The sequence below is a fragment of the Passer domesticus genome, chromosome 8 (assembly GCF_036417665.1).
Source record: "Passer domesticus isolate bPasDom1 chromosome 8, bPasDom1.hap1, whole genome shotgun sequence".
Lineage (NCBI taxonomy): Eukaryota > Metazoa > Chordata > Aves > Passeriformes > Passeridae > Passer > Passer domesticus.
Window position 1 is genome coordinate 36,914,632 of NC_087481.1, and position 26,074 is coordinate 36,940,705.

Genomic DNA, 26,074 nt, shown 5'->3' on the forward strand with positions numbered 1-26,074 from the left:
CAGTGCAGTTTCAAATATTTTAAACATGATGTCAAGTGCATTCAACAGGTCTACAAATGCTCTACATTAGCCTAAATTTAGTAGGTGATAATTGAAATCAGAGATCCAGTCATTACCACTGACATGTTTCTAAATACTACCCAATAAATTTTTGCCTGTTTCAGATTCTGTATGACAGCTGGCAGTTGGAAGGGGAATCACCCAGAGGGTATGAGCACACACATGTACAACATTTCTGTAGTCATATTCCTGTATCTTCCCTTTCTAGAACTAATTTAACTGTGACAATACTGTCATACAAACACGTGCTGCCAAAGCAGAATTCCACAAGCTTCATGGCATCTTTCTGTAAGCACTGGGTATGAAACAGTGCAGTAACTTAACTAACTCCAAGTATATATCCTGCATGTGAATTTTCATTATGAAATTAATTCAGTTCTGTTAGAGAGACCAGAGCTAGTATTCCTACTTATCCTTCTGATCATCCCTTAATTTTTGTTAGAAAATGAAGAAATAGAATCAACAATAGAAGATAAAAATCTTAGTCCACATCTTCTTTGCTGTTACCTTTGTTATATCTATAATTACATACCATTTAACCAAAAGGAAACAAAAATTTCTTTTAAGTCTAATAACACACCTTTCTTTTTAGTCTCTGCTGTATCATCACCTTGTGATACATCCACCATCAGGTAACAAAAAGTGCAGCCAAGTAACACATGAGAATAAACTCTCTCTAGGATCATTTCTGATTTGGTAAGTGGACAGGTGTCAGCCATTACTTGTCCCCCCATGCAGAAGTGTTTTATGCAAGCTGGTATGAAGAGCTGATAAATATATTTGGCATGCATAGTCAATGAACGGGGCCTCTTCACAACTCAGTTCTGCCATCTGTAAAATGGAGCCAGTGTTGTCTTTCCACTTCTCAAAGGAAACTGAAATTCAAATCACATGATGAAAAACTGCCTGAGAAGACATGCCTGGCAATTTAGATACCAACAGCATGGCTTTTGACTGGAAATTTAAACATCTGCTCAGAGCCAATGAAGGCTGGAAATGAAAGAACAAAGCTTTCACTAAAAACTTACAGGTATCCAAGGCTCACAAACCTTTGTACACAAGCAGCAAACACTTCTTTGTTTTCATAGATGATAATATTTTAAAATACTGCCTAGCAAAATTAATTCCAAAGAACTTTGAAAAGACTAGCTTTTTTAATTAAAAAAAACAATTAGACCTTCAAGAGAAAAACAACCTTCTCTCTTAGTATTCTTTTTATGGGAAATCTATTTACAGAGCAGCAATACTTCTATCTAAATACTTAAAACAAAAGGAAGCTGCATACTACTCATTCTCAGCTTTTTAGACTCTAAGACACAGAAGACTCATAAAATTACTAGCACCTATTAGAAGTATTAAACTCTGTTACTGGTATCAATAATTAAATTTACAATCTACATTAACCATGGACTAAAGTGAAAGAGCCAGATGATACTTGGAAATAAACAGAGTAGTCAAAGACAAAAGTTCAGAGCACCACATTAGATGGTGGGAAGGGGAAAAAGATATTTTTTTCTTCTACTCAATTAGTTGCTAGAAGCAAGTTAAAAAAAAAAAGAAAAAAGAAAACACACATCCTACAAAGTTATGAGTAACAATTTTACCTGTATTAAGTAATATCATAATCCAGAGCATCTCAGATTTGCTATATTGACAGCCTTATTTCACATGCAAAACCCAAGTAACTTTAAAATTAAGGCTTTTAATAAATTGTAGTTCAGAAACATGCATCATGAAACTTCCACTCAGCCAGCCCACAGATCTAGAGTTCATCCTTCACCAGATTGCATCAACATAGCCCTCAAAATGCCTCAAGTTCAGCCAAGGTCATTTAGAACCCAAGTGACAGGTCATTTGGGAAGGAGGGGGCTATACAGCGAGTATCCTGTAGAGCACAGGGTTGATTCTAAGAGCTGCTGAAGATAAAAGTGCCAATCTGCCTTTCTTATGACTTTTGATATAAAGTAAAAAGTAAAATGGCAGCCTTTTATGACATTTTAATTCTATTCCCCCTTTCTACCACCTCCATTAAAACATTTTCCTCCTCTCTTCTGTGCTATCCAAGATTAAAAAGTCATTTATTGCAATAAAGGGATTTAGTGATTTGGGAGTAACTTTTATATACTGTACACCCTCTAGACACCCTGGAACTATGTTAATAATTTTCTTCCTATTAATTGTCTCATCAACTCACAGCTGGCTATGCTTTTTATTTCATTATGTTATTCATCAATCTAAAATAGAACTATAACAGAAAAAGAAATTGGAACAGAGCAATTTCAATATTTCAAAACAGATGCAAATCAACACTAGAGATGCTACACAGCATATTTTTATTGAGACAATTCTATACATGTTTGAAAAATGAACTTGTAATAAACTCATATCCTGTGAAGATATGTTTTTCTTTCCATCTTATGAGCTAATTATGCCAACACAACATAACGTTTTCCTAAATGCCTTATAAACTGACCCAGTTACTCAGAAAGTATTATTTTTAAATTGATGTGATAGATGCAAACTGGAACGTTCGGATTTCAATTCTGGCACCAATTCCCAGATCCCCTTCCCAAGTAATTTAAGGACTTCCTCCCGATAGTTTTTCATATTCTTTTAACTGACATTTTATCTTTATACAGTATCTCAGCAGAATGAACATGCACTAAAACAATGACAGCCCTTCTCTGGCTGTCATCTCTCATTCTGGCAAAGACAGATGTCTTACACTGGCTTATGCCAATAATAGAGCCGACAAAAAACAACAGAGACTACCTGCCTCTGATGTAAAGGCACCAATTCACATTTGTGACACTCATTTGTCAATTAACAGATTTCTTCCATTGTTGACACATGGGACTTAAAAGATGTGGGCTAGAATGTGATGAATTAAAAAAGACAGATGAGTAAGCTATGAGCTGCAAAGTAATACTATAATGTGCTTTAGATAGGAATATCAACTGACACCCCTGACAGGCCATACAAGGTTTTATTTCATTTTGCTCTGTATCTAGGCTTCATACTTTGTCTTCTTTGTTCTCTTTTCATCAAGCTCCTAACATCTCATTCTGACAGCCAGAGACATTTAAGGCACTTTCGTTTCAAATGCAAGTTAGCATACTTGATTTGTCATTAAAATGCAAAACGATTGCCATTGCAGGTAAATGTAGGTATGCTTAAAAGGTTGTATCTGAAAAGTAAAAGCTGAAAACGTTTCTGGCTGCTTTGCTTAACTCTTTCACAAGCCTGAGTTTTTATGAGGCAAGTGTTACCATGCTGCAATAGAAGTGCAGCAGCACCTGCAGTTTGATACAGGGTACATTTTAGTATATTTAAATAACATCATATCCTAAAGTTACAACACCAAGCATAGAGAGGCACTGTCAAGTTTGCATATGGAGCCTTAGCACAACTCACGCAAGAATCTGAAAAGAATCTATCATGTAAAGCTTTACATGATAAAGCTTTACATAGGGTCAAAGCCCTCTACTACATAGACACCAAGGAGGAAAATAGAGGGAGAGTTGTTTACTCTTTTTAGTACACTAGTTGTGGTGTACTAAACTGTTGGATTAGCTGAAATCACCAGAGAGGGAATTTCAACAGCAATCTGCTTTCTATTCCAATGCTCACTTTAAGAGAGAAGAGGGCCTTAACATAAATAATTAATTAAATAAATACATACATAAAGTGCTCTGTAGCAAAAGACAAGGACAGATTTTAACATTTTGCAAAGAAAGAGACCTGCACAGGATGGGCACAAGAAACACTTAGCTTTCTAAATAATATGCATAGATGTGAATGCACTCTATAATATGAATAAGGTTATTTCTAGTCAACGAGATAGATTTGAACAAGAATCTCATTTGCATTCAGCATACAAAATCTAGTGAAAGAAAATATCTATTATTTTCTGCAAGTGGTTTGAAAAGCAGAAGAACATAATTTAATTGGACAAATTTCTTGACACAGAGGTTAAGTTCAGATATTTGATATTAGGAACTTACAGAGAAACTTTTATCCTAAGTTTGTGAAGAACAAGTTTGTACCTATCTTTTTTGCAGACTTTCTTGTGCTTTTTTACTAGGGAAAAAAGAGGTGTGAATAAGGTTTCACTCCACTCACTTGGGTGCAGAAGTCTTTTTCCCTAGTTTTGTTTTCCCCCTAAGAATGAGAATTGTATGGAAACATGCAGTCAGGGAATCATACAGAAAACCTGATTTAGATTACAACATCACAGTGCATTGAATATAAGGTAGAGAACCTGAAACATTTGATTTTCTGTGTATAGAATGAAGCTTTTTGACCATTTCTGATGCTATTCTGCCTTCTAAGGTGCATCTGCTATAAAATATAGGAATTATTTATTCGTTCCATATTATGGGATAGTAATAGGCTATGCTGTAAATACAAACATCAACTTTACAACTAATAGCTGCCTTGATGGGTATCTAGTACTAGTGTTTCTACCCACACTAATCTTAAATGCTTCCAGTACACTTACATCCCCACACAGAAAGAAAATAGGAAAAAAAAAAGTGCAAGATTACCTTAAAGCTGACTTCACCATCTCACTAGGTTTTAAAATAGTAGGACTACAGCAACCCAGATTTTAATATGCTATACTAAAACACACAAAGAAACACTTGTCCATTCACTTTTAGCTCAATACAAGCATTTATTCTTTCTTCCTCCATTGGCCAATTACTAGGAAGTGAGACAAAATCTACAGTAACGCATTAGTCTCCTTAATTTTAGAAAATTCTTTTCTTCTGCTCAACCATTTAAATGCAGGTGAACCTCTTGTTTCAAACCACCTCTGGTTGCAGAGTCTATAATTCAACCGCAAAGTAGTGGCCCACATTAAATGGGTTGAGATAGATTCTCATTAGAGGTACATCCAAATTTCAAAAGCCCTTTTATTAGTGGTAGTAAGAGACTATTTGATATGACTTATTTAAAGGAAGCCAAAGAATTGACAGTGAAAGAAACTGAACTGCCCTCTGACATTCTCCACTTAGACTGGCAGACAATTTACTAATTGTGCACCTGGTAGAACTAGAACCAATACTGCACATGAAAGAGCTAACGGCTGGCTCCCATTGTAAGCAACACAGGGAACAAAAGAGAGACCACTGGCAAGAACGCAGGAACCTCACATTGCACCTGCACCCAAATCTCTCAGCAGTACCTTCAGCAGCCTTCTGCTGATTTAAGGAGATGAAGGCAGTGGGGAGAAAAGGCAGTACAGACTGACGGAAGAAAGTAAACTGGACACATATACAGCCTCTCACTTAGTCGGCTTAGTTTCTATTCCTAGAAAACATAGTACTTGACAATTTTTCCCACAGCAATTCCAGTATAATCACCTTCACATACGACTGTTTTTGTGCTATTCCAAAGCACTTCACTGTCCAAGATACAGAGTGTATTAAATGCAAGATAATAGGTAGAAAGTGTTCAGATCCTTAAGCAGCTGTGATTTGAACATTCACACACTGGACTGTCAAATTATCTTAACATAACTATGTTGGAAGCAGAGTTTTACGAATATTCAATATACTGTTAATCCTTGGCCTGTCTAGAACATTTTTCCTTCAGCCTTTAAGCACTTTAGAATAATCACTACACTTTATCACTTAAGTAACTACGTCAACTATGATAAGTTTTTCTTATCTCTTTAACTAAAATGTCTTGAAAGTCCTGGAAGTCTAAAATACAGCATCCTCATCCAGTGCTTTTGTGGCCACGCAGCCTTGGAGAGTCATGGCACATCAGCAAGTCTTGGACCTTACGCATCTCAAATGGTTCAAGGACAGTTCTGCTGCATTTCCTTGCACTTTAAGAGATTTTACACTCAAGAGACTGAATGTTTTTTGAAAGCAACTTCTAAGTAATGTGTTACTTCCTTCAAGGTTATAAGTGAAAATGTTATCATTGACAAAGCCCTACCACAAGTGCTGAATCAAAGCAGAAAAATGCTTGAGCATCACCCTCAAGTTTACATAGATTATATAGATTAAAAATATAATTCATATACATATAATATATATACTATACTTATATATAAAGGAAATATACCTACATCCTAACGATCTTTATTCGTAAGATGTTATTTTTTCTGTGGGGGTGTGTGTGTCTCTGTGTGTGCTTTAAATGCCAGTAAGCTGTCAGCAGCAGCCAACACACACTATGCTTTCTATGAAAAAAAATGAGTAATGCTTGGATGTATGCACAAGGCCAGCTATCTGCCAATACAGCTCATATACCAATTGCACAGGAAAAACAGCAGACACCTAAGCACCTGAAGAGAACTATGGGCCCAATCTGAAAGAGCCCATCAACCTCCCTGACTTTTGGTCCAAGTAAACTACCCCCTAACATTAGAACTCTTACTTGTGTTCTTTTAAAACTTATTTCTACCACGGTACTCTCTCACCATAGCAAGGTTTCCTACAAACATGAGCAATATGAATGGCTGTATTATACAAAGAACATTCACCACTTCCATTTATAAACTCAGCAGGCAAATGAAATTAAAAAGGCAAAATAAAGTATTAAGAAAGGAAATAATCTTCCAGCTCTACCAATGAGCAACTCACTCAGGTAAGCATCATCAAAAGGGAAGACCACGAGAAACAAAACAAAAATATAAATAAAAATTATAAAATGTCACATAATTGCAAGCATCAGTTCATGGGTAAAGCCTACAACTGAGCTATAACACTGCATTAACCATGACCCTAAAGACAGTATAATTATTGTATAGCGTGTCTGGTTTGACATGTTGAATCCAGAGCCTGAGAAAAATACATGGCCCTTTTGCACTTATACGCTCCTCACTCTTCATGCTTGCACAAGAGAAGGGTCTGGGGACAGTCTTTTTCATCTGAAAAATAATCTCCAGGATAATTTATGCAAAGATCATTTATGTAAAATGCAAGATCTCACAAATCATGCAAGACCACATAAACAAACAAGTGCTGCCTAAACAGAAGCTCCATAAGTATTTTCCTGCCAAATGCCAAGTAGTTTTCTGTACCATGACCACCAGCAGGTTTTTTGAACACTGGAGGACCAAAGCCCTCCTTAGTGACTGGAATCTGCAAAACTAGCCAAGTTCTTTACATCTACAACTATATGCCGAGAATCTTTTATATTGCTTTAAGGTGAGAAGAAGATACCTTCCAACAAAACAGAGAAGAAAAGACAGAGACAATAATTCCATGGTTAATGCAGGTTCTTCCCTTCAGCCAAGCTCCTTGTACTCAGTTATTTCTGCAGTCCTTCGATCTTGTTTCACAACAGCAATGATGAGAAAAATACTGTTTTAGAGTAAGAGAGATGAAGGAAGTCAGAAGATAATAATGATCCATCTGATTGCTGTACTTAACACATGCTCTTTATCATGCCCTTTTCTTTAACCCCCAGTGCTCTCGAAAAAAAGTCTTCCAGTCTTAAAATCCAGATAATCATGGACTACCCAGGAGCAATCACTAAGATTATTTTCAATCTACTGCCATTCTTTGAAAACTAAAACAAGTACATCAAACTTTTTCTCTTCCAAATGCCAATACTTTCCAGAGACTGTGATAGTCTTCCATTTATTAACTGATATTCTCTCAATTTAACATAGATTCCTATTGTTCAGAATAGAATTCAACACAAAAATTGATTTTAGTTTAAGACTGGTTTTCACAAGAGGAGTTGGATTGACTGTGCCAGTGAGTTAAGTGCTCTGGATACCCAAAGAACAACTGCAGATCTTGTAGATTTAGCATCCAACATCACTTCAAAATCCAACTTCAATCTCAGATCAAGAAAAAGTAGTTCACTCCCTACACATTCAAACACGAAGAAAATTATATGATGCAAACACCAGTTCACTGGGAAATGCTCTTCCTCAGTCAAAATTATTTACTAACAGCCTTGAGTCAATGGATGTTTAATACAAAAACCTATCTCTGTTCAAGTCCCAGACTGTCACTCATGTTTGCTCAGAAGTACAGATTTCACCTTTCGACACGGATTTCCCCAAAAACAACTTTCACCAACCAGCACAGCAATATTCACCAGCTATAATTAAGGATGTAACAATCAAAGCTCACAAACTTATTTCACTTAATGTCAAATGGTGCTGTTAGTTTAATTTTTTTACCAGATTTCAAGCTCTAGTAATCCTCTCAAATATTCTCCAGTACACAATATGAACCTACACTGTCCTCTGAGCCAAAGGTTCAGGTAAAAAGTTTTTGCACAGTTCTACCACGTGATAGACCCTTTAAGACAAGTCCTCCCACTATGTTAAGCCTTCCTAAGGAAAGCAGAACAGAAAAATCCTGTGTTCTGATCTGTCAGGTACTGTAAATCAATGGATAATGGCCAGCACGGGGGGGTCAGAGGTGTATAAACAACAATGTTTTCACAGTCTGTTAGTGACTATGTGGCCATAAAAAGTCAGGCAAGGATCAATGGACAAAAAGAGAGGCTGCTGGGACTAAAGAAGACAACAGCCACCCGTACGGAAATACAATTTATAGTACTTATCATTTATATATTTCTGAGTTTGGAAAAATAACTTTTCCATTTAAAAAGTACAGCTTACATCCATGGTATAGTATGCTGAAATCAGTGATATATTTAAGTGCACACCATAACTCATTAATTTCATATTTTCAACAATAGTCATTGACTTGTCCCCTTCATATCAGCAATAAACCAATGACCAGAATTAAGACAAGCAGGAAAATATACAAGTCACAAAACTACACACAGATAATGCTTTGTAGAGGCAAATATTCTATAATCACATTTAAAGTTGACAAAACAACAGAACACAGGCATGGTTGTTGTATGAGAGACAAGATGCACCTTAACAGTTTTAGTATTTCCTAAGTTTTAAGGTGGAGGAAAAAAAGCTCTCCTTATACATTAGCCAGATCACACCTGGCTCCTGCTGAAATGTCACTTTTTTAAAAGGGTGGCATGCTGGGAGGGAAAAGGAAGGGAAGAAGAGAGCAAGGAGCAGATTTAGCTTTGATGACTATCAACTGCCCAAAGCAGAGCTAATAGCTGAAGTATGTAATTGTTTTTGTTACTGGTAATGCTCTCCTTCTAGTTTTCTAGTTTTTTTATAGTTACACATATATAAACTTTATCTTGGACAACTCCCTAGGTATTATCCATGTAGAAGGAACCCATCAACACACTTGTCTTCAGTCCATCTAGTGCAATAAGAAGTTCTTTCAGTAGAAAGATAATTACACATAATGTAGTCCACAGTGATTAATAAACATGTAAGACTTCAACAGAAAGATTATTACATCTGTAAATAATTGCAATGATTTCCCATGTATAAATATTTAATTCAGCAAAACGATTCTAGGAGCTGAATTGCTTCTAACAACTGACCAACCTTAGCAGTGTTACTCTACAAGTATTTTTAAACACTCATAACATTTCAACATTATTTTAAAAACAGCATCTTGTGCTTATTGTAGGACATCCCTTTAAGGGTAAACTTTGAGCACCTACCTCAAACTACACTCCTACTCATTTGAACTTGATACATTTACTGCAATAGTAAAAGAAAAATTACCAAGATTTTATCAATTTCAGACTGCTTAGCCACATTATCTCTCTGCTGAAGTCTCTCTATACAATTCCATTTATCTTCAATCAGTAAATAATATCCAGTATAAAATTTACAAACATTTGCAAATTATTGTTTTCTTAAAGAAATATCAACTACTACTCAACATGTTTCTTAAAAGAGCGATACAAAATCTTCAATACTTAAACATATACATTCTCCTTTCACGTGGCAAACAGTCGTCATGCTTGAAAGAAAATAAAAAAACAAGGAGAGTGAAACAGATTAACTGCATAGCTCCAATACACTTATTTCAGACAAGATACCATAAATCATCTTGAAACAAAACAGGCAATTATTATGTGCACAAATGTTATGATATTATGCATCCCTACTGGTCCAGTGGTTTAAATTATTGAAACTGATGGTTGAACAAGGGCACACTGTTTCAACACACTTCGATTCCTTGAACAATTCTTCCTTCATCTATCCAGTGCTCTGCAAATCTGACATCAATAAAACAGATAGGTAAATGTTTCTTAGATAATTCAGGCCACATCTAAGAGGATTAAAACATATGTCCAAAATTTCTCTAGCAATATCTTTTATAAAGGATCACATAGGTTTTTCTCTTTTCAATACTGGAAGAAGCATCTAAAATTAAAGTAAGTACATACATCTTCCTTCAAAGCATTCAGTGAGGACCAAGCAGCTCCTTTCTCCTTGTAACCATTACCCCATATTTCAATCCTCTTCACCTCAGTGTAAGGGAAACAGCAGTGAGAGCCACAAGACAGAATCATTTCAAAACACAATCAGCTATTTGTAAACACTCTTTCCTGCAGAAAATCTGCAACTGTTAGTTGCAGGAAAAAGCAGCACGTAAGGTAAATCAATTAGCTTGCTAATTTCTCACCCTCATTCATTTAGCTCTGCACTGTATTTGTCGTAATTGACTATAATTATGTTAATTACCAACTCCAGCATAATTACTATATTTATTGTCATTGAGCACACTATGTACCCAAAGCAAAGCTGGCATTTGTTGGGCATCAAAAAAATAAATAAATAAAACCACACAACTGTCGGGAGGGGTTTCTCTAAAAACTGGCTGATATACCTTCAGCAAATGAAAGGGCAAAAGAGATTTCATGCAATGCTAGTTTGAAAGCATCAGTTCATTAAGGATATTAATTTTCTGATAACTACACATTTAAGCATGACACACTGGAGCAGTATCTACAGGATTTAGCAATTATTAATGCGTGACAGTTTCAAATGCTAAGTGAATCAATTAAACAGCAGCATTCACAATTTGAGAAGAGATAACTGCTTCATAACTGCCTAAGACTACAATTTTCACATGACAAAAAAGGGCCATTCAGGCTCCTTCAAAACCTGACAGGTCAAGAAAGAAGTTTGAAACAAAAGCACCTTATAACCATCATCTCTCCTCTTTACTTGTCAGATCAACTTTGCTAGTGTCTCCGCTGAAATGGCATCACCATGCCAGCTGCCACAAGGTGATTTTTCATGTCTTGTCAAAGAAATCTTTTATTCTATTTGCTCTGCATTAACATGTTACATTTATTGATCAAGCCCTTTCTGCAGCCACAGCAGGGCACTGTGCTCTTATGCCTAAGGGGGCTTTGATGTCCTGGTGACATTCTAGACCGAATAATGCACATACTAAATGGATTTAATGCAGAAATGTGTTTGTGCATGACAGCTACATTAATAACAGCCCCTCATACTGATAAATATGCAATTGCTACGATTAAGAGTTACCCAATTACGGTGAAAATATTTTTCTACCTTATAAATAAAACCATCAAAAAGTTTTAACAATAGTGCATTTCCTTCAACATTTTAAAGTGCTATAAAGATGAGTCTAAAGGCTTTAAAAATATGTCATGCTTTGTTTTGAATTCTGGCTTTTATTTCCATCTCTCTTTTGTTGTTCATCCTCCTGTTCTGCATGTCTTATTGCTGCATAGACCGGGAAGGTGGTTAGGGAAAAAAAAAAAAAAGCCTTTCTTTCACATACTCAACTTACAAAGAGGAACATGCCCTGTAAAAACTGAAGCCCATTTTCAGGCTGCCACTTGCATATTCCCCCAGGCAAAAAAACAGGAGGCAGAAGAGAGAAAGAACAATACCTAGTCCACAGAGAAGATATTAAAAAGCCTCAGCCTCACAAAAGTCATGGAGGAACATTCCAGACTAGGATTGAAGTTCAAGGGAATGTTTTCATACGTGCACCCACTTCATCAGACAGTGGAAATTATGCACAATCACATACTGTGCAAATTATTCAGGCTCCTAGTAGAAACAATCTGCACCCTAGAGAGAGGGAAGAGATATTTGTATCTCCATGAGCACAATTATTGGATTAATCCTTCCTCATTGGCCAAGATTAAACATTCACTCTCCCTTTCACCTCATAGCTTAGACCGAGAAGAAATCTCTGTAAGAAAAAGGAAAAGAACTCACATGTTTAAAACTACTGAGCACAAAACCAAAAGATGGACTTCTCAGTGAATTGAACTGTAGATGTTATTTATAAAAGCATGGCACCTGTTTGTACAAAACCACTGACATCTGTTATTCAAGCACTGGAGTGCATTTAACCTCGAATGTGAAAGGAAAAAATTTGAACAAAGTTATCTAGGACAAGTAAAAAAAGCTTTGAACAAGTTGTGGGTTGTTTGGGGTTTTTTTCTTCCCACAAGATAGCAAGATGCATCTAAACTAAAATCTCTACTCTCTACCTCTATTACATCCTTCCTACTCACTTACTTGCCTTCCTTCACCTTGCTCTTCTTTTAGTGAAATCTTTAACTTTCCATGATCAACAATAGTTTTTCATTCCACCTTGAAATCCTTTACAACGTCTCCAGGTAACACTAACCCTCACACATCAGTGTCTCTTCTTCCCATACTCTATGCCTTCGCAAAATGAGAATTGGGGAATGTTTTCCACACATTATGAAAGGGCTCTGGCACCAGGGAAGGCTATCAAATACAGTTGCCATGAGAGGCTCAGGAGCAGATTTCCAAAGCAGAACACCTCTGCTCCTGAAACACGCCTTATTGAAAATACACAGCATAAAGAGTTAATTTCTAAAATAGCTGAAAATCACTATGAAGTCAAAAGAGCTGCTACAACTCAGGCCATATCACACCATTAAAGCTGCAGAATCACAGCATAATTTAGGTTGGAAGGAGCATTTAGAGATCACCTAGTCCAATTCCCTGCTCAGAAAAGGGGAATTTCAAAATTTAGATCAGGTTACTTGGAGTTTTGTCCAATCACATTTTAAATACCACTCAGGGTGGAGATTCCACAGCCTCTCTAGGCACCTCTTCCACTCAACCTTCCCTGAGGTGGCTGGAAATCCCCTTCTGCAGCTGTGACAACTGCCTCTTGTTCTTTTGCTGTGCATTTGACAAGAGTTTGGCTCCATCTTCTTTACAACCTCCCCTTGGCCCCAAAAGGAAACAAAAGATATTAGAAAGTATTGAAACAAAATCAATGTAATGAAAACAGTATGAGAACAAATAAGTCACAGGTGGACTACAGTTGTCTGGGACTGAAGGATTTCCACCAGCCAGAGACACAAGCAGGAGACAATCCAGTGGCACCACATTCTCCCAATTACAGACAGCATCTTTTAAGCACACATACATTTTTCCCCTTGCCTCACACACAACAAATTGCTGTTACTCCTCCTCTTTCCAAAAATTCCCATTTAAGTTCCCTTGTACCTTTCACCTCTTTCTTTCCTTTCCCTCCCAGGGAAATGTGGAGATGTGCAACCACTGTAACTGGTAACAGTCACTTTGACTGCCAGAAGAAAGAGCTGGATCCATGTACTGCTCAGGGGAACCCAGAGGAGACATCAGCTCTTGGAAAAAGGCAAACAAGAAAGACACAAAAGCAATTGTTTGTGATTATGTATCAAGTGCTGATATTAGATATACCACATCTGATGCAAAGATAATTAAGCATATACACAGCGCTACATTTTATTTAAGAAAGAGGAAGGGGCTCTAGTCTGGAAAGAATTCTGAAGTCAGAAAAAAATGGTGAAAAATGTACACTTCCCTCTGTATTAAACTGCCAGTTCAAAAGAACTAATGGCAACCCTTCCTTCCTCTGTTACATGGACACATCCCAAGCAAAAAGAAAATAACCAGGGAAATCTGAAAAACAAAACCACCAGATGTAAGAACATTTGTTTTTCTTTTTTCTTTCAAAAACCCACACAAACAAACTCTCATCCGATAATAAATCAAGTTATAATGAAAGCTAACATCTTTACTGCAAATAACTACACTGCTAGCAAAACACAGTATTCTCTTCGTCTTTTCCTGTATTTTGATCACCCTTGGTCTTCATTCAACTCACACTTTTACCAAGAGACATCAAGTTATACTAAAAAAATCAAACTCCTTTCTCATTCAACATTAATTGCAGGCACTGCTTCCCCACTGCAAACAACAAACTAAACTTTTCAAATTAAGCATTAACTGACAAAAATCTTAAAATTCATCACTATACTACAACATTGTTAGATTTCTAAGCAATAACACCTGCTTAAAGAAGATGTCACTGCTTACACTTGCTTCAACAGGTGCCCAAGACATTCTATATTCACATTCATTCAAGGTTATGACATTTATTCTGCATCTTTTCTGACTTTCCCAATAATTTGCAGGTACAGGCCTTATACATGAGCACAGACCAGTGTGAACAGCTATTGTATCATAAATATTTCACTCTTAGTTTCTATATGCTTAATAAATCTAAGCACTACTCAAATGAGAAATCCTTACCTCACCCATTTAGTATTAGCTTCCCAAAGAGAGAAAAAAAAAAAAATCTACTTCTCCCCTTTCCGAAATCTGATTTCTGGTCTTAAAATACTTTTACAGATTTACAACTACAACTTCTCCTACATAACAAGATGATTGTTCTTCCCCAAACCTCAATAAAACCAAATTATATCCCTTCTGAAAAACAAGCTAAGCATTTTGGGTAGAGAAGAAAAGAAGGAAAGAAAACGCAGATTTCAGAAATACAATTTGTGCTCTCCATGAAAATATTATCAGAGTTTTAAAGTGGTACTTTACATCCAAATTTAATGTTATTATTTTACTTTATGAAATGTAACAAATTCAAACTGTTCTTCAAATCATGCATTAACTGAGACAAACACTTTTTTTCCCAGAATGTAAAGAAGGAGCAGTCTTGTCAACATGTTAAATCTTAATATACACACAGACCTTGAATTACCTTTATGACAAAAATGAAAAAAATTACTATTTGATCCCCTCCCCCAGCAAATTCTCTTTTCTGATCACAATATCCAGTGGTACAGAGTCACGGCATAAGACAACAATGCACACATTTACTGTCCCCTTTGCTTGGCTACCTCTTACATGTGTCATTCAGTCTTTCAGAGTTAACAGAGGCTCAGAAGAAGATTTATGAGTGTTAAGCAAGCTAAAATCAATGGTTGTTTCTTCTAGGAAAACAAGGCACCAGCACGCTACTTTTTGTACTAGTCTTCACAAGCTACCCCCCAATAAAATAAAAGGAAAATTAGTTGAGTCCAACCCCACCTCCACAAATCTGATTTTTATTAAACAGACAATTGCATTCAAATTCTTTCTCCATACTTACCCACATTTCTCAACCTGAAATACACTCTGCTGAACCTCAGCAGGCTCTCTTATACGGATTAAATGAAACGGGATGCCATAGTAGCTCACAGCAATACTACAGAATCCTAAACCAATCCATGTATTAAAATACTTAGAAGGAAATTACAAATTCTAACTGAACCTAGCTTTAGCACTTAACAGATGCACAAAAATAAAATCATAGAACAAAACACATCATCTGGGAAAAGAGCATTATACAGCATTTATAGTGATAACCAGAAATCCATAAATAAAATTTTTAGGAAGGGACAGAAACACATACTTACTTCTGTTTTGGTTAAGGAAAATTCACTTTTGATCCCGTTCTTCGCTTCTTCAGGTAACAACGTTTATTTTACAATTTAAGTAGAGAACAAAGCATAAACTTCTCAACGGACATCATTTATGTTAACACACATTAGTTTTCCAGACTCACCTGGTTATTTGTGCTCCAAGTGTGGGAGAAAAGGAGACAAACATTACCTATAAAACAGTGTCATCTACTTGATAACAATTAAATGTACCCAACATACATTTTTCTACTTTGAAAAAAACCCCAGTCTATTTTAGGAGTTGGAATTCCACATTGCACTTGAAAAACTATATATTGCCACATACCTTAGCAAGTTGAAGCTAAGATCTAGCCTTTTTGCCATGTGTCCATATTTTCTTCCTAGGAATTCTGGAATTTCTTCACAGTCCTGACTAATGTAGGACACCTGAGAAAAAGAAGCAACAAGGAAACATTTCATCAGTAGATTTAGTTCCCTGTCCAGATTCTGTCTCATTGATCAAATTATAATGTGCAATACAGTGAACTGGCATTACAGCTTCAAACTACATAAAAGTTTCACAGCTATAAAATCTATCACACAAACTCATTTTCCTATTGATACCATCAAGTTAATATTTATTACAGCTATAGTCTTTATGTACATTTTGTCTCCTTCCAGGTAAAAGTACTTCAATTAAATTTATCACATTTCTTCTATTTCACTGTTAATACTTCGATCTAACGTTACTTCACATTACCATTCTGACATGCTCCAGAAGAAATTTGTTTGAAGGATCAGAAGCCTCCAAAAGATCTTCCAGTTTGGCTCTTCATATACAATAAGCAAAGGTTGTTTTCTAAATTTAGGTGCAGAGATACCTCAGCAGTGCACGGTCAATCCATTCTAACCATTCCTTGAGAAAATTATTACTCCCAGTAACACACTAGGGATAGTGCAAAAGGGCTGCCCATGACCATGAAAATGAGGCATACAGCTTCTTTTCAGTCATGGAAGTCTTAAAGATTTCTGGCTTCTCATTACCCTCATGTATGTGTAATCTTTTTCATGCCAGCCCATCTAACCCATCTTTAGCAAACACAGGAAGAATTAGTGGTAGCACAAAAACCAGTCTACTCAGATTCTGTTTGGTTTTATTTGATTTTAGTTGGGACAAAGTGAGTGATAATATTTCCAGAAGAACAAAAAAAGTAAAGCAGCTAAACTTTTTCTGTTATTTCTGCTGTACTGTTTTAGAAGTCATTGGTTTGATGTCTTCAAAGAAATCCCACAAAGCTTTTCAAAACTATTGTCAAGAATTCTATACATCTGTATTGGCTCATCCTTTCTGTGTTCAAAATACTGACATTTCAGATTTTGTGCTGCAGCAATCTTAGTTTCCCTTAATGACCAACTAGCAAGTTAAGTACCATGTTAGACCACTATCTATACAACACTGTTATTATCCATTTGTTTAATTATAAAGTCAATTTCAATACCATATTCCACAAGTCTAAAATACGCTGGATGAAAAATATGCAAAAAAATCCATCAAAATTGTTTTGATAGTATTCCACCTTCTGTTAAAACAGAGACTCTTCTGCAGAGCAGACTGACAGTATGTACTTCTGCAAGTCATCCTGATCTCCTACGCTCTAAAAGTGATTGCATCTGATAATACTATATGGCATTCCATTTAATTCATTTTGTTCAATAACTTCAACAGATAAAGCTGACAACAGTGAAATAATTTTTATGAGCAGAAAACAGGTAGCTTGAAGCTCAGTTTAACAACTTCTTCCCCTTGTTAAATCAGACCTGCTCTTGCAATATATTCTGTTACTAGACATACACACAACTTGAGCAAATATATAAGGACAAAAGGGAAAGGAACGGTTTTGGGTAGTTGGCATCCTAATGGTTTGGATAGAACAGAAAATGTTTTGCAGAATTTATTGAATTAAATATGTCAGGGTTTTCCTCCAGTTTACGTCTAAGATAATCACAATGCGTTTTACAACATACACTAACATGCATAAAAGAATTACATCATTCTTCACTGAATTGTAGATTTCTTTAAATTAATGCTTGCAAACCCTTTGAAAGACATCACATTAACAGCTTAACACTTCGGATTAAGCATCTGGTTCAATGTAACATGCTGAAACAGAAATTACTCAAACATGATGCCTATTAACACTGGGAGGACAAGAGTGTCTTGTCCTCCCAGTGTTAAGAGGCAAGAGCACAAGACCCTCACTTGGCCTTTCACCCAGGGAGCAGTGGCTGAGAAAGAGCAGGGGACTCTGGCCTGCTACACACTGCTTCAGAAACTTACCTGGACATCAAATCCCTATCCACGAGAATAGAAATTGAAGAATAAGATTTATACAAACATGGTTTAGAGCACACAGGAGACAAAATAAATAAAATGTTTCAAAGGTTCAGCCTTTGAACAGTTATAATATGCAAATATGTTTACACAACTGGTGCAAACAGATTATTCACAGGCATATTTGCAGATTATGTATTGTTATCATGGCCTTTCAATGCTGAGGACTTGTAAAGGCATTTTACTTCCACAGAGTCCACTTCAGCACACTCATAGTACAATGCTAATACAAAACAAGATATCAGTAGACAGAAGAAAGAATATTTCTTCATTTTCATTGTTTCAGTTCAAAATCATTTACTGAGGAAACAATAAAATGTACATAATTCAGTTTTCTTCCTTTTGCTTCCATTTCAAATACCCTCAAAGTGAGCTTCCAAGTACATATCCAGAGATGTCACCACTAAGAGATGAAAACAAGCATACTTCTCCCAAGACTCCAGCTCTTTGGCTGCAAGGCACATCAGTAACAGCAGATGTCTTAGATTTTTCTATACCAGTCACAGATCATCACACAGGATTAAAAATTGGATGTAGAGGTTTCCGTGACCTAATTCTCCAACTCAGATATAGTGAAGGTTGGTCACAGTCAGTCATTACTGGTGGCCCATTCAGTACCCCACCAAAATGTTCAGAGTTTCCCATAAAGGCCAGCACCACATAGGCTATGGAGGCCTGAGATATTCTTGCAGACTCTTCAACACACTGTATGCAATTCATTAAAAAGAAATGTTGTTACAAAATATTTAAAACATAAGTTAACTATCAATAGCAGTTGCACTTTCTGCTTTAGTTTCAGAGGATATCACCATTTAGTCTCTGTGATCATTCTACAATGATACTGCAATCTTAATAACCCATACAGAAACGTCTTTATTAAGGAATGTCACCAAAAAGGTCATGTATGAACTCTCACTACTGCATATTCTCTCCCATTGAAGGGAATTATATCTGGAGAATATTTCCAGTCAGCTGAGCATTACATTTTACCCTATGCTGATAGAGGATTGTATGCTGGGCACAGCCAAATTAAGGGGCTCAAGGCATGCTCAAGGGAAGAAGGCAGCATGCCACTCAGTGCCAGGGTGCACCACAGAGACCACAGGAACTGTTTCCTGCAGCAGCTTCAAAATTCGCCAATTAATTGCCTTCATATCACACACATATTTACATTAATTCCACAGAAAAATAGCGACCAGATTAAAGAAGCAATTAGATGGGCAGCACCCTGGTTTAATGGCAAACCATTTTCAAAAGTAAGATAAGGTTCCTTCTCCTTAGGGGGGAAAAGAAAGTTCTAATTTTAACCACAGGTCCATCACTAATGTCATCAGCTTTCAGCCAGAATTGTTTTCAGTAGCCATACAAGGCGCTGGGTAAAAGTCAGCAGGATGTGTTACATTTCCCAACTTCTCTTTAACCAAACCGAAACATACATAAGCAGTTTCAGGAGGAACAACAACACTTAGCAGATTTCACTCCTCTCTCAGCCCGTTCCCCCCAGCCGGGCAGAGCAAGCGCGGTCCCGATCCGGAGCGCATCCCGCCGGGAGCGCGCAGCGCGGGAGCCGCGGGGGCGCGCCCGCCGCACGTGAGCGGCACACGGCAGCGCGCCCTGCCCGGCCGGGCGCTGCGGTACCGGCGGGCCGTGGGAGCGCACCCCCGGCACCGCTCCTCAGCCCTTCCCCTTCGGCGGCCTCGGGACAGCGCTGCGGCGACGGAGGCGAAACCTGCGCGGGTCCCGTGGCGCGGGGCGGCTGGAAACCAAACCCTGCCCCGTGCGCGTCCGCCGCCCCCACCCACCGGGCACGGCACCGGCAGAGAGGCGGGAGCCGGCGCGGAGCGGGAGCAGCCGCTCCCAGGGCCGGGGCGGGACGCGCTGCCCGCGGCAGGTGGGGCCGCGGCCGGCCGGCCTTGCGGGCCGGGGCACCTACCTGTGCTCCGCTCACCACGACCCCGGCCATGCTGCGGCGGCCGCGCCGGAGGCTCCGCGGGCTCGGTGCGGCCGGGCGCTGCCTGGCAGTCAGCTGACGCGGGCGGAAGCGCGGCCGGGCCGGGGGTGGCGGCGGCGCGGAGCTCCCGCCGCCTCCTGCGGCCGGGCCGAGGGCGCAGCCACGGCCCCGGGCGGCACCGCTGGCGTGGGGCTGGCGTGGCCCGAGCTCTGCGCGCCCGGGGCACGGTCAGCCTTGTCCCGCGGCCGCCCCGGGCCCCGCTGCGCCACCCTGCCTGGAGCGCGAGCCCAAAGCGGCACACTGCCGCGGCTCGCAGAATCAGCTCGGTTGGAAAAGGCCTCCTAGGCCACCCAGTGCAACCTAGGACCGAACACCACCACGCCAGCTAGACCATGGCGTGAAGTGTTTCGGTGCTTCCACAACACCTCTCGGGACAGTGACTCCACCACCTCCCTAGGCAGCCCATTCTTATGTTTAATCCCTTTCTATGAAGAAATTCCTCCTAATGTCCAACGTAAATCCCCCCTGGCCCAGCTTGAGGTACATCCTGTCAGCACCTACCTGAGAGAAAAGACCGACCTCCACCTTTCTAAACCCTCCTTTAAGCTGCCCCCACCCTTATTCCAAGCCTTTTCTAATCAACCCCAACTCCCTCAGCTGCTCCTTGTAAGACTTGAGCTCCAGACCCTCCCGCAGCTTCTCTGCCCTTCCCAGCGCCAGGGCAGCACCATGTGCTGGGCTGTAACGGTGCTGGAACAGGCCATGGGAAGAAGAGATGGAAATAGCCCATCTGTGACACTGATAGAGGGATCACACCTTGGATTTCAGTTCCCATAAGACACTAGATTACTTGGAACATTATCTGTACTGGCTTTCCACCTACTAAGCAGTTCATTAATGTGTGGCATAAAGCATAACTTGCCTTTGAAGAGATGTATGTCACTGGTAAAGCAATGCCTGCAGGGAGAAAAAAAAAAAAAAAAAAAAAAACAAAAAAAAATGCTATCTCCAGGAAAGTTCCATATTCTCATAGCAATATTTTATTTGTCTCTAGAACATAGGACAATTTGTATGGAAACCAGAAATACCTTTGGAATAAACAGAAAACCCTGTCAAAGGAGTCTTTCCAGGACACAAGAATTTACTAATTAAAGTAATGGCATGATGGTAGGTTATCACTGTTCAGGCAGACTAGAGGAGCTGCAGGTTTTCTGCAAGAATTTTATATGAGACTTTTAAAGGTTTCCCAAGCTTGGATCCTAAATCCTATTAGTCATCTACCTACCTCTTCAGCTGCCTAAGCACCTTTAAAAATCTGGCTCATTTTTCCCCTTTATTGCTAATATAGCATAACTCACTCTTGCTGAAAGTGTAGGCACATGCTGTGAGGGGAAATAAGTTTTGGGAGGATATGTATTCCTCACTGCAAACCACTTTCTTGAGTTTATTCAGCAACACAGCAGAAACCAATACTGTACTTCCTGCTCTACCTCTTAGTATCAACAGAATAAATTCTTGGTACAGCTGTGGCACTACACCTTCTCTATAGCCATCCCTCCTTCTTCATTGCAGGAAACACAGAGCAAATAGCTGAGGAAATAAGTGTTCTTCCTCCCTGTTGTTTTAATGTATTGTGTTAGAAATGTCAATGGGCCAACATGCATAAAAATCAAAATATGGCCAATGAATAAGTCACACCAGTGCTTTGCGTGATCTAATTTTCCTTGTATCGTGTAAGACAGAAGAATCAAACCCTTCAGCCACAGCAAATAAGCTGATCCTACACTGATGAATAAAAGCTCTGTTTCTCTAAGTAAAAGAGTTTTCCATCCAGACATACTTGCTAGGTCAGATCATCACTCAGCATGCTTCAAACCATCAGGGCCTTTATTTATCTATTAGATTATATAGTAAATAACATATGCCAAGAAAAACAAGTACTATGTGAACTGTAAATTGAAACAAAGCAATACATTCTCCTCTTTCTATATCTACTTTTTATCTTTCTTTTAGCTACAAGCATGTGGTTCCCACCAGAATGAACACATACAGGTCAAAGGCTCGAGTGGCCCACTGCTACAGTATTTGTCTTAGTGGAGTAAATTCAGTTCAATATACACTCATGTAAAATTGGAATAACTACATTGAAAACAATTTAGCATATCATTATCTGCATTATTAGGATTAATTTTAGCAGAGTGTTAGCTGTCATTTTAGAGATATCTACGAAGAAAAAAAATCCCTGCCAAAATAGTTTACAAAATAGCCCACACAAATAATAGCAAGTCTGGGGGGTTTTTGCAGCATCTTACATTGCCAGTTGCATTAACCTGCCATTGATCCTCCTACTTACTAGGCAAGACCTTGTCTAGAGGGAAAAGGTGCAGGTGCAGCTCCCTAAACTGGGTGACTTAAATTGACTTTATCATCTCTTCAATCAGTCGAGCTGAATTTTCTAAATTACAAAAACAACTTAAAGAGGTGGCAAACTGTTTTAAGTGCATCAGGCTTACAGTCGTTCTTTTGAAACCAGTTCAATGTTTTCTTGTACAGACATGGCCTAGATTGTTATCTGCCATGGATAAATAATAGATCCAAGTCCCATGTTGTCTAACAAAAAGGGAGTGCTCCCGACCCCAGTGACAAAATGGGACTATTATACTGTAATGGAAGGGAAAAACAAAACTCCCTGGAACAGAGGAAAGGAGAAGAGAGATCACTGTCTTATTGTGGTGCTTCCCTAGACTTTGAAAACTTACATCTCAAAAATCCTAATTCTGCTGCCAGTTTCCTACAGGATTATTGGTGAACTTCTCAAACTTTGTAATTTTAGTCTGCTTTATACCCTTATTTCTTAAGTACTAGTCAGTTGCATGCAATTTTCAAAAGCAATGAAACCCCACAGCTGTCTGCCCCTGAAGGACTATTTTGTAACATATAATCTGCAGTTGTAACAAAGTTATAACATGGTCTCAGATTTCAGGCATATGAGTCGATGTGCTCATTAGTTTGTGCCCCATGCTGTTATGAAGCTGAAACCCACCACAGTGCAATGTAAATACCAAAGGACTTCTCCAGCTTTTGAGCCAGCTGATCATCCGTGTCACCTGATAGCACAGATCCCAGATGAACGTGAGGCAGCCTCTGGGTCTAGGCTGTTTTTCACCTTACCATATGTATTTGTATTTCTGAGCATCTCAAAACATTACCTTCTTGAGTCCCACGCAGCCTGCACAATCTGAAGGTTTTATTTAGCTTTGGTAGAGCTGCCTATATGAGTAAAGCTTCAAAGGACTACGTTTGTACTTACAGAATGTATTTTTCAGGGGTTCCTCAGAAGCTGAAAGTTTTGTGAGGATTCTTTGTAGAGGTTAAAATAGTTTATGTGACAGTTGGCCATAGCGGATTTTTTAAGTGTCTTTTTTTACAGTGTATTTATATGAAAAAATAAAATCACTTGTTTATTTAAATAATCAGTTTCACTGCAGTTAGATGCAGAAGGTGGTACTTCTGTATGGGCCATTCAATATGATTTCCTAAGATTTTTAACAGAGTATTGCCAAAACTGCTTGATATGTGAGTTACATACAGACAAAACCAACATGGACTTCTTAAAAAATAGGGGTTTTGAGTTACACTAATATGCTTAGTGTATATTCTATATACACACATATGTATATATGCTGACCTGTCCTTTGAATAAAGAGCATTATAAATTCAAAATAATACCTGGAAACCAGTTCCAAACAACTGGGAAGCAATGTGTTGGAACCATGGTAGGTACCCATCAGATCTGCTTCTTATAAATAAGTTCTTCTTATAATAACAGAGCTGTGTACCATTTTAGGAGTCAGTTGCTTAAAATGTGTACTCAGTTACAATCAGGACCAACTCTCATTGACCAACTGATTAAATAATCAGCTAATACAAACCAGTAAATATGGCATAGCACCAAGCACCAAATGAATTATGTCATTTCGTATAAAGCCTTTGTATACAAGCAGCATTTCCCCATCTTAAGGAACACTGAGCATTTATAAGAGGAAATAATAGCAATCCTGACTTTTTCATTAACTGAAAGTTAGAAAAATATTTAAGTTAATCAAAATGGTCTGTTTTCCAGCTTGCAGCACACTATGCATATATGCGTCCATGTACACAAATACAATTATCCTATATTTCAGAGTAAGTCAAATAAACTATTGTCTACTTTAAATAAACCCACATACATATAGTTTCTCTTGACAAAATAGTGTGTTTGAACAGTTTTCTGAAGCAAATAATTTCAGACAAAAAATCTCAGCCAAGTAACAGAATTTTTCCAACTTGACCTTCAGAAAATTTGGCTCACAGTTTATCCATAAAACTTACTTTGTTGATGCTAACAATGAAAATATTGTCTCAAAATATTTGGTAATAAGTATCCACAGAAATATGATGTGAATACAAACTGAATCAATTTAGCTGAGAAAGACTGACTGTAGTCAGTCATTTTCCTCTGTAGTGCCAGAGGAACATTTTATTCATATGTAGCTTCCCTTACACCTGTTTTTAATCACAAAGAGTTAAATAGGGTGTTTAATGTCCAAACTAATAACTTCAGATGTCTCCCAGGAAACAGCATCACTAGCACTCCCTGCTGTGAAACTTGAAGGAAAAAAGCCCTGACAGAAAAAAGATAAAGTACAATAAAGTGTGTACATTAGTCCTACAGAAAGAAATACAGTAATGATGATGTCATTTGCCATTCCTAAGTTGAACAGCTGCAAATTGGGTTTCCTCTTTCCTATCTCCAAACTAGTTCTCATACTGCCTCTAATAAGGATATTTAACAGCCAGTGATAAACAGGTTAAAAGGATCTGAAAAGCAAGTTCTGCATATGTATTCAATACACTGGTACATCTTCTTTTGAACAGTATTAGTATGGCAGTGTGATATAGTGCTACAAAACTTAAGAACATCTAAGTGCCATTAAAGTGTTGGGGTTTTTTCCAGAAGTATGCCCATACTGGAGTGTTTGAAACTCTGCAGGATAAATTAGTCCAAAAAAGCAGTCAATGAAAATTGGTTATCTCATAGTACTGTAGGCTCATGTAACAACTCTGGGTTTGCTTTCCTACTGTTAACTAATGGCCTGGATTTACATTTTTTCATTCTTGTGGAGACTCATATGAGAAAGATAGGGGGGTTAATATTTCTACATTCATCTAGAGTTTTTGAGTTTTACCCTTTCCAGCTACACAAAAGCAGTGTCCAATCTGATATATTTCTTACTTCTTGCATTTTGGCTCTTTCATTCCTCAAGTGTCCCCAAGAAAAACAGAATTATGTCTAAAACCATCTCTGGGATATATTTGGTTATTATTTTCCTATTATATGGCAGAAGCGTGATGTGAGCACAGTGAAACTACATGGGAATTGTGAATTAATGCAGCCCATAAGCTCACTCACTGTTTTATTGCAAAGGCACCCTGAAGTTCAACATCTTCTGATGTCTTTGAAAAGCTTCATTTTATAACATTGTTAGCATTCTTTTAAGGTAAGTTTATGTATATACTTCAAAATGCATTATTCTATAAGCTGAGTTTTCAAAAAACAGAAGATAAAAGCTTTGATGGCAGGAAAAAAAAAAACCCTTTCATAAAATTTGTGCTCAGTAATCTCACCTCACTTCCAATAAAGGTAATGACATTTTGTTGACCAAAATGGTATGACCCAAAGACAATTAAAAATCCCTAATGTTACATTATATAGCACACTATTGCTATTAGGCTAAAATTATGTTTAATAAGTTACATCCTCAACAACTAAGACATAACAATAATTAATTGTGCAATTTATTTCTTCCTTCTCATAAGATATGTTGTGATACAGAGTTGTCTTTTAGTGGATTTTGGTGGTTGGTAGGTTGGGTTTTATAATATACAGAATTCTGTTTCCTTTAGACTATAGATTGTACAGAGATAAGTAAATTACCTCAACCAGGTAAAATATCACTAAGTTCCTCAATGCTCTGTGTTACCAGAAGTTCTAGCATTTTTAATGCATTATTCACACTCTATGCCAGGAAAATAGAAAACTCCTCTTCTTATTATCCTAA

General features: G+C 37.9%; 1 protein-coding gene across 27 annotated transcripts in view; it reads right to left on the bottom strand.

The window, feature by feature from the left end:
• Window positions 1-26,074, bottom strand: part of LRMDA (leucine rich melanocyte differentiation associated) — a 630,413-nt gene that overhangs the window by 585,508 nt on the left and 18,831 nt on the right. For 13 of the 27 annotated variants that reach the window (XR_010367261.1, XR_010367263.1, XR_010367262.1 and 10 more), the window contains exon 2: window positions 15,977-16,077. Coding sequence is in view for 13 of the 27 variants with exons in the window: in XM_064430379.1 (XP_064286449.1) it covers window positions 15,977-16,077 (101 nt within the window). In the remaining 14 variants the exon portion in view is untranslated. Of the gene's footprint in view, window positions 1-15,794; window positions 15,859-15,976; window positions 16,078-19,955; window positions 20,448-20,534; window positions 20,664-26,074 lie in introns of those variants that run through there. The other 14 variants (XM_064430393.1, XM_064430388.1, XM_064430385.1 and 11 more) reach the window with 8 other exon arrangements.